Source organism: Nomascus leucogenys, chromosome 2, assembly GCF_006542625.1.
Source record: "Nomascus leucogenys isolate Asia chromosome 2, Asia_NLE_v1, whole genome shotgun sequence".
Taxonomy (NCBI): domain Eukaryota; kingdom Metazoa; phylum Chordata; class Mammalia; order Primates; family Hylobatidae; genus Nomascus; species Nomascus leucogenys.
This window is the reverse complement of record NC_044382.1, coordinates 149,797,276-149,814,793: the sequence shown is the minus strand read 5'-3', so window position 1 is coordinate 149,814,793 and position 17,518 is coordinate 149,797,276. Positions and strand designations below refer to the sequence as shown.

At 43.3% G+C, this 17,518-nt stretch overlaps 1 protein-coding gene across 2 annotated transcripts in view; it reads right to left on the bottom strand.

The window, feature by feature from the left end:
• Positions 1 to 17,518, bottom strand: part of CDH13 (cadherin 13) — a 1,172,242-nt gene that overhangs the window by 125,211 nt on the left and 1,029,513 nt on the right. For both annotated transcript variants that reach the window (XM_003272479.3, XM_004087455.3), the window contains one exon: positions 1,124 to 1,306. In XM_003272479.3, the coding sequence (XP_003272527.1) occupies positions 1,124 to 1,306 (183 nt within the window). The remainder of the gene's footprint in view (positions 1 to 1,123; positions 1,307 to 17,518) is intronic.

Here is a 17,518-nt window from a genome sequence, read left to right as displayed (position 1 = left end):
GAGTGGGCAGCCATGTCCCTGCTCTGCCCACTGGTGCTATCACTATAAATACGATTGATCCCTGCTGCTCAGGCAAATGGCTTCATCCACTAGAAAAGAAAACGTGTTCCCGTGAAGGTCCTGGTCTCTGGCAGAAACTCTCCCCAGAACTTCCCAGAAAGAGTGAAACTGTGTAGAAATGCCTTCTCCCGGAATACCAAGGCCACTTGTAGCAAGCCTTCTGTGCCACCACCCCCACTAATATTTCTGGATTACCAGCATGAGCTAGAGGTTTTACATTTATAATCACATTTCCTCCTTGTTCTACTTGTTGCCATACAGAGGGTCAGCGTGCGAGTTAGCAAGGCTCACAGAGGGTTTCACACCAATAACTATGCTGTGTGTGTTTCTGAGGAGTAATTGAGCTCTGCTAAGAAAGATTAAGAAGACACGTCATAGCCCACATTTTGAGCACAGATCTGTAAAAACATCTTCACACATCTCATTTTGGCATATCTGTTAATAATTCCTTAGCAAATGTATAAAGAATTTCATTTAAAACTTAAGTTTGGGCCAGGCATGGTGGCTCACACTTGTAACCCCAGCACTTTGGGAGGCCAAGGCAGGCAGATCACTTGAGGCCAGGAGTTTGAGACCAGCCTGGGCAACATGGTGAGACCCCATCTCTACTAAAAATACAAAAACTGGCTGTGCATGGTGGCAGGCAGCTGTAATCCCAGCTACTCACGAGGCTGAGGCATGAGAATCACTTGAACCTAGGAGGCGGAGATTGCAGTGAGCTGAGATCACACTACTGCACCCCAGCCTAGGTGACAGAGCGAGACTGTCTCAAAAAATAAAAACAAAAACAAAAACAATCCACTTAAGTTTGGTTTTCTTAAAGTTACACATAAGTTTGGGTATTTTAGAACCTATAAAACAGGTTTGTTTTATGGCTGCTTGTTTATGCTGCTGAGGATACGAGTGCACCCTTAAGCCATGAGCCTTTCGCTTCGTTAATTCCCAGAAGGAGGAGACTGGGGGAATTTATCTGCGGCCTTTTAAACTCAGTGATTCTATGAGCCCCCTGATGGGGCCCTCTGTGCTCACATGAGGAGAAAGAGGCAGTTGGAATCACCCTTACTTTGACAACAGAAAGCATTCCTTCGTTGGTTTTGGGGTTGGTGTGGATTTCAAAGCTCTGCCCAGGGTTTCCGTTGATGATGGTGTAGGCAGCCCTCCATGCGCCTGTGGTGGGGTCATCCTTATCTTCAACTGTCAAATTGACAATAACTCCCACAGCTCCTTCCTCAACTGTGGCTTGAAACTGCAAACAAAGCAGATGGTAATGGTCACTATTTTGAAAACCCATAGTAATTTACTACATTCTTTGCACTGGGTATGTTACACACATCATCTCACTTAAAAATAAATAATAACATAAGAGGATTATGATTGGAAGATACTATGCTCCTCTTCTCAGCTTTCCTTGAACTTAGGTGAGGCTACGAGACTAACTTCTCTCCTGCAGAATGTGGGCAGGAATGATAATGACCAGGGCTGTGCTGTGCTGCTCTGTGGTGGGAGGGTGAAAAGAAAAGCTGTGCCTCCTCTCTGTGCTTTTTCACCCTCTGCCTACCTGCAGAGGACCACAAAACCCTAGGGGAGCAGGGAGCTACAAGGAAGGAGGAGCTGGTGTCCCTAAGTCACCACATGGAGGGGAGCAACCTGGTGGCCAAGAACACCTGTCCTGAACTATCATTGAATGAGAAACAAATTTTCATTGAGTTCAAGCCATTTTTGTTTGAACTTGTTCTCGCAGCCTTGCCTCCCCAAAATAACAACATAATCAGATGAGTAAAGCACTAAGACTTGTAAGTGAAGACACTGGGATTTGACCCCAGATCCTCTGCTAGGTCCTGCTATTTTCCCTAATGAAGAAAACCAATCCCATCCTTCCCACTCCATATCCACTCTTAATATGACCTTAGAAACCATTTTCTAAGAAATCATCTACATCAATTGTTTGGAGCCTTGTTGTACCTGTGTTTCTATTGTAATACATCTCAAATACTTGTTGCAAGTAGGTGTGATGAAAATAAATCAATAAATGAAAAATCAACTTTCTCATAGATAGAGAATTTCATGAGCTATCATTAGCACATTCCTTTGAGCTGAAAGCATAAAGTATTGTTTTGGTGCTTACCTCTGACATGCTGCAGGTGAATAGTAATCCATTTGCAAATATTTTATAAACAAGTAACACCAATAAGCTGACAACAAGAAGAAATATCTTGGAATTTCAATTAGTAGGAAAGTGAATCTAGAGAGAGTAAGACGATGTCAAAAAGCTCTTGTGTTCAAAGGAAAGTAATTTGAGAAATGAGGTTTCAAAAGCAGTGGCTGATTAATTGACTTGCAAATCATTAATCATAAATCTTAGTCCTGAGGCCTCTCAGGGGACACGGTGGGGACTGGAACTAATTTGTTTATTGCACCTCGGCAAACCTGGGTGAGTTGTCTTCCATAAAAGGAGAGCTGGAAAATTCTTAGAACATGCATGGAGGCTAGAAAATAGTGGGAATGAGGAGGGATACTGAGGCTGCTGTCACACAGAAACAACTCCAGGGTGCAATTATTTTGATCGGATTCGTATGATTCTTGTTTAATGTCTACCTATCTTCTATCTTCTCTTCTCACAAAAATCATAGAATTCTTGAGCAAGAAAACTATGCTAACGGTTCTCAGCCCTGTCTGCACATTAGAATCTCCCAGAGGCTTTGAAAAAACTTCCTGAGTCCTATTCCAATTCACGATTCCCCAGGGTTAAAGCGCATGAAAATCTATTATGGTTATGGTTGGAGGGGTTGATGAAGGAGAAAGTGCCTGGGGTCCTTTAGCCAGGTTGGAGCACATGGGAGATCAGTCCATCTCTGGTCTTCTGGGACACGCAGTCAAGTGGCAGGATCAGGCATCAGTCAGGGAATCAATTCAGATTCAGACTCCCCAGATCAATTCAGATTCCCCAGGCTCTGGGGTAAAGTCTAGGACTCAGTATTTTCTTCACCTGCCTGGATAATTCTAATATGTAGTCGGGACAAGAAGCAGGATGGAGTCCCAGTCTAAGGATGGCAGGCAGGTGTCAATGACAGGACCTACCCTTGTGAATGTGTGAAGCTGCCTAAGCCTGGTGTGCACAGGCCTGCAGTACATCTGGGCTCAGCAGGAAAGAGCGCTGTGATCAATTAATGCTATCTGCCATGTAGTCAGGAGGGGGCTTGGTGACACATGTGTGATCTAATCCCTTCATATTACAGATGAAGATGATTGCACAGAGAAGGAAGGAAGGAAGAAGGAAGAGTGCTGCCCAAAGTCATTTAGTGACCCAAAGATCAGACCTAAGTGTCCCGGTTTCCAGTAATCTTTGCTCGGCCACTTGTGCCCACCTCAGATCCCCAAGGCTTAGGCCAGTCCTTCCTTCACCCCCTTGCTGCAGTCCAGAGCCAGAGGACTGGTTCTCTGTCCCCGCTTATCACAGTGGATGTCAGCTCATAACCCGTCCTTGTGGCTCTTCTGACACCTGTACCTTTGGAAACCAGGTATCAATGATGTGGGCATGAAATGGGCTAAGGCTAGAGGATGTTGGGAACAACCAGTCAGGTAGAAACGCTGTCATGTCCAGTGCATAAGTGAGAAGTTGCTCTGTCAAAGCAGATGAGTGTCATTGCCAAGATGAAAACACTGTGACAAATCATGACTGGAGGAGGCTGGAGGCTCTATGTGCACCTGTCTCTTCATGGCTTTATCTCCAGTCTCTTGCATGGTGCTAGGTGCACAGAAGAAACTCAGTAGATATTTGTTGAATGAGTGAACGATCTTAAGTATAGGAAGTGGGATCTGGCAGCAGAGGTGAGGGCTGACGGAATGTGAAGGAACAAAGCCATACAGAAGCAAGACTAAGAGGGACTGACTTGTTGACTGACACCTGATTCTGTCACTTGCCTGAGTGTTCCAGAAGACCAGGGATGGACTGATCTCCCCTGTGCTCCAGGAGAGCTGCTTTGTGACTGGTGGACCCCAGGCACCTTTGCCTTCATCAACCCCTCCTATCATAATAGAGTAATGTGCTTTAAAAAATTTATTTTGGGGGCTGGGCATGGTATTCTAACACTGTAATCCTAGCTCTTTGGGAGGCTAAGATGGGAGGATCACTTGAGCCCAGGAATTCAAGATGAGCCTGGGCAACATAGTGAGATTCCCATCTCTAAAAAAAAAAAGTAAAAAATTAGCCAGGTGTGGTGGCACGTGCCTGTGGTCCCACATACTCAGGAGGCTGAGGTGGGACGATCTCTTGAGTGTAGGAGTTTGAGGCCACAGTGAGCTATGATTACACCACTGCACTCCAGCCTGGGTGACAGAGCAAGACCCTGTCTCAGAAAAAATTGTTTTTGTGATGTGAAGAAAAGAATTAAAAATTTATTTTACCCTAAAAGTTCTTTTTATTTCTTTCTGATTTTAGGGTCCTAGCACTGTGATAATGGTGCCAAATGGATGAGTCAGCCCTGATCCTTAGTAAACAGCACAGTGCCCAACACATGAGCAGGTATGAAGATGGGATGGATAGATGGGTGGGTAGATGGATAGATGGATAGACGGATGGGTGGATGGATGGGTGGGTGGTGGGTGGATGGATGGATGGGTAGGTGGGTGGATGGGTGGATGAATGAATTAATAAAATTAATATTTAGGCCATGTATAAGTGAGACAAACCTGTGCAGCTTCTTCCACGACACTGATAGTTTTATGTCTGCAGCACCTGCCAAAGGGGCTGGTATAGAATACCTTTTTAGTGTGTGAGCAAATGAATTCAAGTAGAATGGAAAGGGGCTGATGTGCTAGGAATTCTCAGAGATGTGCATTGTGGCCCTCATACGTCCTTGGATGGGTCCACAACGACATTTACCTGCCATCCATCTATCTATTTATCAATCCATCCATCCATCCATCATCCATCTATCTATCCGTCCTTCCATTCATCATCCATCCATCCATCCATCCATCCATCCATCCATCCATCCATGCATCCAGGGATACACCACTAAACAAAAACAGACATGATATATTTCCTCATGGAGATTACAGGCTGAAAGGAGAGATAGATTGGAAAGAAATGTATAACAACGTGTTAATTGTCAAGAAATAAAATCACAGTCCTTAGGGAGTCTCTCTGTGTGTGTACGTGTGTGTATGTATGTGTGGAGGTGGGTATCTGATCCAGTCTGGTGAGGATCATCAGGGAAAAATTCCCTGAGAACTGAAAGAAGAGGAGGCATTAGAGAGGTGAAGGGGATGAGAACATACCTGGCATCTGAAAGAGGAGGAGCAAAGGCCAGGTGGCAGGAAGATCCAAAGGTGCCTTTGCAGAACAAAGGCAAGCTGGGTGTGGCTGGAATGAAGGGGACAGCCAGAGACAACTCTTTGACATCAGACTCCAGAGGTGGTAGAGGCAGCTTATGCAGGGCCCCGTGGGCCATGGAAAGGCATTTGGGATTTACTTGGAAAGCAAAGTGTCGCCTAATCAAGGAAATGGGTTATGTTTAAATCTACTCCTGAGAGAATACAGAAAAAAAAAATCTTTAAATATGGAAAACATTCAACACAATTATTATAGTCTTTGTTAAGACCATTATCTGATTTCTGCATAAACTATGAAGTAGTTTCTTTGAGCACCCATTTAGAAGCTCATTATTGCTTAATTAAATACTCATTCTATTAATTCTATTCAATGTTTTAACCCCATTATATAATTCAAGAAAGGAAAATTAAATAGATTAAAATGAAATGGTACCATTTTACATTTCTATAGCAATGCTTACTTTGTGATTTAAAAACAATAGACAGACATTAATTCACCACACTAGAGCAGGAGGAATTATGATTATACTATTACTACCTTTCATTGGAAAAAACAGATCAAGTTACTTTTCTGTTAAACTGTATGGCAAACAAACACCAGATATAAAATGTATTTTTACACAATCACTGTGGCTTGTTGGGACTATGTACTGGGCTTATGATCTCTTTCCTCCAAATTCAGAACTGAGCATTTTCTTTTCTTTGAGTTACATCATAGACATTCAGGATGAGGCTGCCTGGATGAGCCACAAAGGCCATCACTAGTGGGAAGAGGGACTTGAATTTTATTATGCATAAAGAATGCATGTTCTTCCTCCAAGAGCAGAAAGTTGACCTTTAGATTAACATGGAAGATGGAAATAATGATCAGAAGGCTGGAAAGCCACAGATGGGAAAGAAGTGACAGAGCACAATTTTAAAGGACTGGACAGATGCAAACTTGCATGCCTGACTACATGCATGTTTGACCTGAACAGTAGACCAAGTTCATGAGCCATTAACCCTAAAGTTTCACAGAGAACTAACATGAACTTGAAAAGCTGGGATGTAGTCATCTGGGCATTGGCTTAAAAAAATTAAAAGATAGGGTCTCACTAATTTCTATTTGTGGTGATAAAAGGGTAGGGGAGAGACCATCAGAAATGGAACTTGTGAACATTTTTGAGTCTATGTTTACATAAAAGATACAGCTTATTGGAAGGCTCTTCCCAATAGTTTAATGGGTAGCAACTGTGACTGAGATAAATAACATAATGCATTTAAGGAGCTTGGCAAATTGCCTGGCATATGCATAACAAGCAGTCAGTATTTGTTAGCAAGGATAATGATGATGGATTTTGCCCTGTATCATATGAAATTCTTACCAAGAAATTGGAGAATTTGGTTTAAACCCCTGTGACTCTTTCTGCTCTTACCACAGTCTGCCTTATAATGTAGTTATGTATATAGGTATTTTATTTTCCTCAAGTGGTGTGGAAGAAGCTTTTTTTTTCAGTTATGTATGCCTGGCACTCACACACTTTCTCATTCTTGTTATGCTCCAACAATAGACATGAGACAAATGATGTCAATCCTATCATGTCCACATTTGGAAGGGAAAGCTGCATTAGATATCCGGTTTTCTTCTATGATTAGGATTTATCTCATGGTGGAAAGATACAATAGTTCATTTTAATAAATACTTGTTGTATCTGTTGCATGCTGGACACGCCACTAGGCACAAAAATACATCAGTAAATGACAGGGCTAGTATTCCCTCTGGGTGTCCCCTTTCTTTGTAGGTACTGTACATCTACAACATATCCTGACGATTTGTTTTCTACCACTTCTAAAACCACTGCCTTCACTGTCATACATCCAAGGCTGTACCTGTGGCCAATTATGGATGCTTTTATGTTAGGACATGATTTAGTTTCCAGGTTATGGTCATTTCAGTAAATGGTGCTGGATCAATTGTATATCTATCTGGAGAAAACAATGAATCCTGACCCCTACCTCACACCATACACAAAATGTGAAAGGTAAACAGTAAAGTTCTTAAAAGAAAACGTATGAGAACATTTTCATTCAGCCTCCACATCATGTTTGTGTGCATTATATATATATGTATATATATATATGCAGACACATATATAATATGAAATATAAAAATAAAAACTATGATTATATAAAATATACATAGGCTATATATTTACATAAAAATTTTAAACAGTATACAGTACAGAGTTCTAAATAAAGGTCATTCAATATCTTAAGAAAGCCCGATGTCTCAGAAGAGATTAATAACAGAACCACTCAAGGGACCTGTGGTTGCTTGACTAAGAACCATGGTCTGTTCAGTGGCAAGTCCTCAAGATGGTTGGAACCTACTAAGTCCTTCCCTAGCTACGTCACAGTAGAAAAGGTATAGTCAGGCCCTGAAGTGACTACAGGAGCAAGACGAAAGAATATTCAGGAACCCACCAGATCATCATAGTCCCAGTCATTGGTGAGCATCTTTTTCTTCTCTTTTTTTTGAAGCAGACCTTGCTCTGTTGCCCAGACTGGAATGCAGTGTTATGATCACGGCTCACTGCAGCCTCGACGTCTTAGGCTCAAGTGATCCTCCTGCCTTAGCTGGGACCACAGGCATAAACCACCATGACTGGCTAATTTAAATTTTTTTTTTTTTTTGTAGAGATGGGGTCCTACTAAGTTGCCAGGCTGGTCTCAAACTCTTAGGCTCAAGTGATCTTCCTGCCTTGGCCTCCCAAATTGCTGGCATTACAGGCATAAGCCACTGTGCCCAGCCTTCTCCTCTCTTTATCTGATTAAAATTCTGTAAATGATTTGTTTTCTTTGAAGATGCGGAGTGGTGTCAGAGACTTGATTTTTAATGCCCATGGGAGGTAGCTCACACAGGAAAGAAACAAATCAGATGCTAGAGGTGAGAATTCCAGTAACCGTGAACAGAAAGAATTTGGCACAGACTTCCCGGCCTCTTAAACAGAGACAGCCTGGGGCATGCCTTTCCCAATGTTGAGCTCCTGGGGAGTCGGAGTCATGTCTCTGATTCCCCAAAATGCTCAATGCCACATCTTTCATAAAGTAAGAGCACTGTAAGTAGACACTAACTTTTGGGATTATTTTGTCTCAAGAATAAAAACCCAAGGTAGAAAGATAACAACGTACATGTGTTTGAGAGTCTCCCAATGAGAATAGTAACCAATTCTTTTTTTTTAAATTTTATTATTATTATACTTTAAGTTTTAGGGTACATGTGCACAATGTGCAGGTTTGTTATATATGTATACATGTGCCATGTTACTGCAGCAGTAACCAGTTCTTTTCTATTTCTCCTAAGAAAAAGGAAAGTGGACTCAATTGTAGTTCAAATGACACAGATGATAGAACTTCTAAATGGCAAATTAGAGTATTTCTTTCCTGAAAATCTTAGCGGTTTTGAGTAGATATAGCTCAGGGTGCCTGCATAATCCATAAAACATTTGAGAGAACTAAACCTTCCCCCAGTCCCTGCTGAAAAGAGTGGTACTAGTCATTTTGTATCATGTGATCCTAGCTTCCTTGGCCCCAGCTTATTGGACCCAGAGCTAATCACCTCACTCCGGGGTAACCACTCCATCGGTTGATTCATGAAAAATGGGATTATTACTTTTATAAATTTGAACTAAGAGAAATATAGGTTTCTCAGCATTTGTGCAAGGGGTGGCCATTTTTTGTCATTTGGATATGGATAAATTATCAGAGAAATCCAATATGCATGGAGAAGCAAAAGAATGGAGAAATTGAGAGAAAAATTTACAAAAGAGATATTTTTCTGGGACTCAAAGACAAAGGACAGATAGGAAGTGCTCTCAGTCGCTGACTTGTTTCCCAGTCCTGCTCTCAGTCCTATGAGGTTCCCGTGTTCTTGTCTGTTGGAACCTCTGTTCCCATCAACAACCTCATTTTCACTCCAGCTGCCTTGAGCAGGTTTCTATTCCTTGCAATAATGGCGCCTGGGGAAAACAACTCTGCAGATGTCTGCTGATCTCATCAGGTGAGTGGTCCCTTTGATGGTGCTTTGGGTTTCATAGATGTTTTCTCAAGTATTTTTTCTTTTTCACATCTTGTTGTGAAAAATATTAAACATGTATAAAAGCAGGTACAATAGGATAATAACCCCTACATGCGAGTCTTCAGGCTTTAGAGATCCTCAACTCCCCGCTCCTGGTGCTTCACCTCCGCAGCCACCCCACCCCGATTCTGCACTGTTTGGAGCAAATCCCAGACATGCCATTGCATCTGCAAAGATTTCAGTCTAAAACACAGAGATTCTTTTTAAGAAAACATAATCAAAGTCCTTTCTTGGTCCAACTAACATTAATTTCTTCTACGGACAATTTTGTGTTTCTCTTTTGTGCCAGATGCTTTGCTAAAAGTATCTGCATGTTATCTCCATCATGAGAAGAGAGACTACCTACTAGCTGTGGTAACGGACAGTGACAGGTCTATTAAACATCCAGAGTCTTCCCAGTTAAATGTCTGAAGCCACCCACTGTTAATAAACAGGTGAGAAAATGCAAAACTCGAATGTGGAAATAGTTCAAAAATAATAAGGAATAGCATCTCAACAAGAAACGTTCTGAGTGAAGAGTCCTCTCCAAAACTCATTGGCATCCCAGGTAGTGTGGTTCTTGAACCTGGACTGATACTAATGTCCCCCTCACTGATGTCCTGCCCCCATGTGACCCACCCACCCAGGGTGATCCTGGGTTGAAAGGAAAATGATGTTCCTAGACAGCAGCTATCTGTGCTTCCCATTCCACTGAGAGAGAAAATGAAGCATCCCTCAACCTCCTGGCTCTACAGGTGCCGGGGAATGAACCAAAGGGCAAGAAAGGGAAACATTCACTGCAAGCCCTGGGAGGAATTGCTCCCTCTTCCCCTCAGGGCACACTTCTTTGATTCATTTCCTTTGAGATGTTTCCATCTGTTGGCTGCAGATACACAGGAGGTGCTGAGTCCAAGGCTTTTGAAGAAGATGCCCACCTGGGACAGTCGACCTTCCAATGACTGTATTCTTCCTCTACATGACCCTGTCTACACCAAATACAGAACTGCACATTTGCAAAACTAAAAATGAAATGCGTTTTCACAGAGAAGAGGCTTGCATAACAAAGCAGGTCTTTGCCCTACAAAACAAAATGAAAAGACATGGCCACTGAAGACTGACAGGAAAATGATGCAGTGGAACGGTGGTTCTTAAACTGTGTTCCTGAGAACAAAGATTTTATTTTATTTTATTTCATTTTTTTTTTGAGACATGGTCTTGCTCTGTCACCCAGGCTGGAGTGCAGTGGTGTGACTGTGGCTCATTGCAGCCTTGAGCTCCTAAGCGCAAGTGATCCTTGTGCCTCAGCCTCCCTAGTAGCTGGGTGTGTGTGTGCCATCACGCCCAGCTAATTTTTACATCTTGTGTAGAGATGGGGTTTCACTATACTGCCCAGGCTGGCCTTGAATGCCTGGGCTCAAGTAATCCTCCCGTCTTGGCCCCACAAAGTGCTGCAACTATAGGTGTGAGCCACTGAGTCCAGCAAGAATGTTTGAGATGGTACAGGAGTCCTACCAAGGCATCAAACATTTTCCTTCAAATAATAAGAATTTAAACTGCACGAGGAATCTGTTAATTATATTTTATCTGTTTTGTATATTAGAATTCTTGCCTAGGATTTTGTTTGAAAAAGAAAAAAAGTTTTGCTGCTAAAGAGAGTTTGAAAATCATTGCCTTAGGGGAATGATGAAATAAATATTACATTAGATGGTGACAGAAAAATAAAAACCAAAGAGCAAATATGCCTACATTTTTTTTTTTCTGAATTTCAGGCTTGGATACTTTATTTCATTGGACGTCAGTAGCTCTCCTTCACTTGGATTTCTCTCTTTAAAAATGAAAGAAAATGCAAAACACATTTGTTCATCTGACAAGATAATTGAAAATAGTTTAATTCTGAGAAGCAGAGAGATTTTTTGTAGAGATACTCATCTGACCACAAACATCTGAATCTGGATGAAGAATGGCTTTTCAAGAGACAATAACATAGTGTGCTTTCTGAAGATACTGGAGTTGGCTTATGCAATTCTGCAGATTTAAAGGAGTAGGGAATTCAATGAAGTGGGGCAAATTCTAGTTGGCCTCTAACTCAGTGGTTCCCAAATCCCTGTCAGATCAGCAGTGGCATTAGATTCTCATAGGAGCACAAACCCTATCGTGAACTGCACACATGAGGGATCTAGGTTGCGCATTCCTCGTGAGAATCTAGTACTTGATGATCTATCATTGTCTACTATCACCCCCAGAAGGAACGGTCTAGTTGCAGGAAAACAAGCTCAGGGATCCCACTGGTTCTACATTATGGTAGTTGTGTAATTATTTCATTGTATATTACAATGTAATAATAATATAAATGAAATGCACAATAAATGTAATGTGCTTGAATCCTCCCAAGACCGTCCCTGCAACCCTGGTCTGTGGAAAAACTGTCTTCCACAAAACCACTTCCTGGTGCCAAAAAGCTTGTGGATTGGCTGGGCGTGGTGGCTTCTGCATGTAATCTCATCACTTTGGGAGGCCAAGGCAGGAGGATCACCTGAGGTCAGCAGTTCGAGGCCAGCCTGACTAATATGGTGAAATCCCGTCTCTACAAGAAATACAAAAATTAGCCAGGCATGGTGGTGGGTGCCAGTAGTCCCTGCTACTCGGGAGGCTGAGACAGAAGAATCCTTGAACCCGGGAGGTGGAGGATGCAGTGAGCCAAGATTGTGCCACTGCACTCCAGCCTGGGTGACAGAGTGAGACTCTATCTCAAAAAAAGGTTGTGGACTGCTGCTCTAACTCATGGGTACATTTCTGGTAAATTCTGCAAGATCTCTGAGTCCCAGTTCACTTATCTGAGAAAAGGGCATCAGACTAAAGCTGTCATTCTTAATCCTGACTACACATTAAAACACCTAAAAACCTTAAAACAAACCCACTAATGATATGGGGTCCTGCTTTCAGAGGTCATTCTTGGATGGGGCCCAGGCATTTGTATTTCTGAAAACACCCTCCTGTGATTCTAATGAATAGCCAAGGGCTGAGAACAACAGCTTGAGGTAACCGCTGAGGTCCCTTTTAGTTCTAAGATCAAATGATAAAAAAGACTTGGTGGCGCATTCTAACTTGTGTTGGGAACTTGCTGGTGAGGACATGGGACCTTGGTGGTGAGGACATGGGACCTTGGTGGTGAGGACATGGGACCTTGGTGGTGAGGACATGGGACCTTGCTGGTGACGACATGTGACTGGCAGTGCTGAAGGATGCCACTGGTGGGGAATGTTGCGAATTCTTGCTGTTCTGTGGGCAAGGAGTTCACAGACATTGCTAAGCAAGTGAATGCAGTACCTTTGCCAAGGAAATCACAGTCTCCTGGAGGTCATCTCTTCCACTGACTGATTTCTGCAGACACATCCCTCATTCATCAGTTTGTTCTCCATATCCCCAGCCCACAGCCTCTCCAGCAAAGAAGAGGTCTGCTGCAGAGGAAGGTGGGCTGTTCAGTGGAGTAGAAACTGATTGTCAAGGAACAGTTTGCAGCTACTGGTTGGCTGTCATCCTGAGCATAGATGAACTTTATGTCTAAAGTGCTGCTTTGGGGGTCAAAGAGGAGCTAGTAATTCAGTGGGATTCTGCCTACTCATGAACCTAGAAGCTATCCCAAGGGGATCAGAGTAGAGATCCCTGAAAAGCAGCAGCCTGTCTTCTTGACGGTCTATGGGGGACACCTTATTTGACTTCATAATGTCACTCACTGTCCCAGAGACGTGGTGGCCAGGACACTTGGCTCAGGAACAACGCAGCAATGGAGTGGCAGTACAGATAAATGAACCTGTATTGAGAGATCAACACCCTTTACATCACTCATATGGCTGTTTCTTTATCATGAGCTGGATCCACAGTCTGTTAGTTTCTCAAAGGAAGAGCCTACATCTTTCATTTTGCCATTACATATGCAAGGCTGAGATCTTTTCAGTTCATGTGACTTCATTCTTTCCTAAGAATATGGAAGAATAAAGCCAAATTGAGTGCCCTGAGTTTACTGTACCTGAAGTGCAAGTTTTATTCTCCATAAACAGTGGCATCAGCCTGTCCTTTAATCACCTTTCCTGGAGCCCAAGAGCTGGCATTCCCAGAATGTACCACATCTGAAATTCATAAGCCACCAGTAGTGTCGATCCCTAAAGATTGACTTGGAGAGATGAAATACCTCCTAAAATCAAGTAATTCCTTACACCATGCTGTCTTATTCCTATTACAGGCAAAGGATAACTGGGAATGGTTTGTGTTTGTGCCCTAAAATTGGCTCTGATATTGCCAAAACTGTAGGGGAGAGTGGCAAAGACCAAGATTCTCTGTGCAGTCGTTCAAAGATGTCCACTTTCCCACAAGAAATGGCTCAGGAGCCTTGATCAAGATGCCACTAAATCACCTTTGCCATTCAAGGGTAACAATGCCTGGATCTGGTTGACTTTTTCTCAACATGGCTCAGGGGTTCTGGTCCCAGCTTGAGCAATGGTAGCTCTTCATCAGTCACCATCTGGATGAGAACTTCCATGCACTGCCTCTCTACTGACGAATCACACACTCACACCCCCAACCCTGGCCTCTGCCCTGTATCCAGGATTGCAAGTGCCAAGTCACAGCCAGCATCTGCCTCTGGGTGTCTAACGGGCACCTCGAACTTAACATGATCGAAACAGAGGCCTTTCCACCTCCTGACTCCACCAAAACAAATCTCGTCTTTCCCCCTTCTCCCTTTGCTTCACAAAGAGCACCACCATTCATTCATTTGTGAAGCCTGAAAACCCAGGAGTCATTTTTTGATTCCTCTCTTTTCTCATTTCAAACATCCAGTCCATCAGCAACAACTCTTAACAACTATATGATTCCATTTCTACGAAATATCTGTGCAGGCACATTCAGAGAGACAGAAAACAGACTTATGGTTGCCAGGGGCTGGGTGTGAGGGGTGGGAATGGAGAATGACCACTTAATGGATGTGAAGTTTCCCTTTGGGTGATGAAAAAGTTCTAGCCTTAGATAGTGGTGATGGTTGCATGCATGCAGAATATGTGCTGAATAGGCCTATTTCTCTGCGTCCCACCCCTACCAACCTTGGTGCAGCCATCAGAAGCTCTGCTCAGGTAATTTCATTATCTCCTACAGGGGTGTTTGACTCTTCCTCTGTTTTCCCCCCTGCCACTTTCTCTCTACAACCTGTGCTCTGCATAGTAGCAGCCAGAGTCATCTTGTTACAAATTTAAATATGATTCATTGATTCCATGAAGCCATTGAACACCTGCCACATGCCAGGCTCGATTCTGGGTGTTTGGGAGTCTTCATTGAACAACGAAGACACACATTCCTGCCCTCATGGAGCTGACATTCCTCTCTCTTCGCAGCCCTGCAAGAGCTTCTACTTTACAAAATCCAGAGTCTTTTCCATAGGTTCCCAGGCCTTCTGGGATCTGCCTATCTCTGCCTTCTCTCCCTCATTCACATGGGTTCTGCCACGGGTTTGTATGCAGTTGCTCAAGCTGCAGGACTCTGCCTGTGTCGTTCTCTCTGACAGACTCTTGTCTTCATGTACTGGCACCATCTTGCCATTCGGGCCTCTGCTCAGTGCTCCACCTCAGAGGGCCTGGGTTTGTCACTCATCAGCTGGGTGCCCTGAAACAACTTCACCTCTGTCAGCTTCAGTACTTCCTTATCTGTAAAATGGGGATACGGTCATTGCTAACTCCACAGGTGATTCTGATGAATAAATGAACGAGTGCAGATCAAACTCTTAGTGTGGTGTCTGACACATCCTAAGAAGTGGATACCTGTCAGCTATCCAAAGGGCAGGCTGGAAGGATCAGACAGACACAAAGGATGCCAAAGGGAATCAAGGTGGGAAATTTGCCAACGAGATTTGCCAGGTTTCTCATCACTCAATGTGTTCAACAACATGAATCCGTCCTACAAAATTCTAAATTGGACAGGATCTCAAGTCGTGCCTTGTATGCCTCTGTCCTTGCCTTCAAAACTGGAAAGCATGCTGCCTACTGCTGGGTCCAAGGTCACAGGCTGTGCATCCCATGTGCCAGGAAGCAGGTGGGTTGATGCGGCGTGACCCACTGGTGGACTGAGAACACGTGCCCCAGGGAGCAGCCCGCCTGGAGGAGTAGTACCTGGAGCCACAGTTCTGAGCCACCTGGAGATGCTCTTTCACCTCTCCAGAACCCACAGTCATAGGGTTGGTGGCAAATCATGCAGGGATTAGGTGGCAGCATCCATTAACCTGTAGGCCTAATGCAGAAAAGGGACGAATGATGGGGTGAGTGGATCAATAGGAAACTATTTGGAGTATATTTGCCTGGAGACGGAAGCACAGGCATGGTAGTTTTGTAGCACTAAAGAGCTGTTTGGAACATCCAGGCATTTTTATATTTTAATTTTCTTTTATTGCTCTCTGATGAAACACACGAGATTCTCGGGCCTGTTTCCTCATCCTGGGGCTAGCAACCTGCATTCTGGCAGGATTCTTCATCTGACCTCTTGTGTGTCTTCTCCTCTTGGCCACTGATCCCGCCATCTTGCTTGGGTCCTTTCTTGCACGTCATCCTGCACAGGACCTCTGCCCATCCTGGTCTCCTGACCTGCCTTACTTGCTTCAGGGTCTTTCTCTGTTAAATTCAGGGGCTGTTCCTAACTATAGGCTATACCCTAATGTTCAGATAAACCCCGCCACGTCAGGGTACAGGAGAGACCCTTCCCCTAGACATGCTTATAGATGTATCAGGTTGGTGTAAAAGTAATTGCGATTCTTTGCCATTTTTAATTGCAAAAACTGCAATTACTTTTGCACCAACCTAATAGAAAGAACCGGAACAAATTCAGTCATGCTGGCTGGCTACATGTCTCTGGTGGAATGATTCATTAATCCTCTGTCCACACTTTTATCCTCCATCCATCATCCCGTAGCCACATGCCCATCCCTGTCTATGTGTTAAGTCTCCGATTTGTGCATTTATTACCCCACCCATTTGTTCATTCCCGGTCAGCATGTTAATTCCCCCATCCATGTGTGTGTTCCTGGCCACTCGTTCATTTCACTCTCCAAGGACATATTCCCCTATCCAAGCCTTCAATCCCCTGTCTGTGCGTTCCACAAATATTTATGGCTGATGACACCGTGCTTGAGCGCCGTTCTTGATGCTGGACACAGAAGTGGACAAACCATAGGAGGTCCCTTCTGTCATGAGTGTTGTCCCTGTGTGGGAGTGAGATGCTACATAGATACATAAATAATAAAATACCCAGCTTGTTGGATTATTTAAAGAAAAATCAAGCAGGGTAAGAGAATTCCTAAGGGATTTCTTCCTTTCTAAACGTCTTCCCAACAAATTAATTCTTCATTTACCTCCTGGGTTCTGTTTCCTGTCAACTCTTCAACACCTAAGTATCAGAACTATGCTAGAGTGCTGATGATATTAAAAGCAAGCTACAATTCCTGATTCTAGGAGCTCTATGTATTTTAATTTTCTCAGCTTTTGTGAGGTTTTTTTTTTTCCCTAGAAAGATTTTCCTCAATCTGGTTTGATTTCTGAGCTATGGAGGAAAAAAAAAAAAAAACAGCTTGTGATTTTTCAAACCTTAAGAAGAGCTCAAGTTCTTCCTCAAAAGGTGACCCTTTGGGTGGCATCCCCTGTAGTCTTTAGACATGGTGCTATGCAGTTTTTTGTTTGCTAACAGTTTTATTGCGCTGTGATTCACATACCAAAAAATTCATCAATTTAAATTGTACATATGAACGGATTCCAGCACATTCACAGAGTTGTGCAACCACCACCACAATCAATTTTAGAATTTTTTTAACACCTCGAACAGAAACCCCATCCCCAGGAGCAGCCACTCCCCATTGCTCATCCCCTCCCAGCTCCTGGCAACCGCTAATTGGCTTTCTGTCCCCGGAGATCTGCCTGTTCTGGACATTTCATAGAAATGGAATTGTGCAATATGTGGCCCTTTGTGTCTGACTTTTTTCACTGAACACCGTGTTTT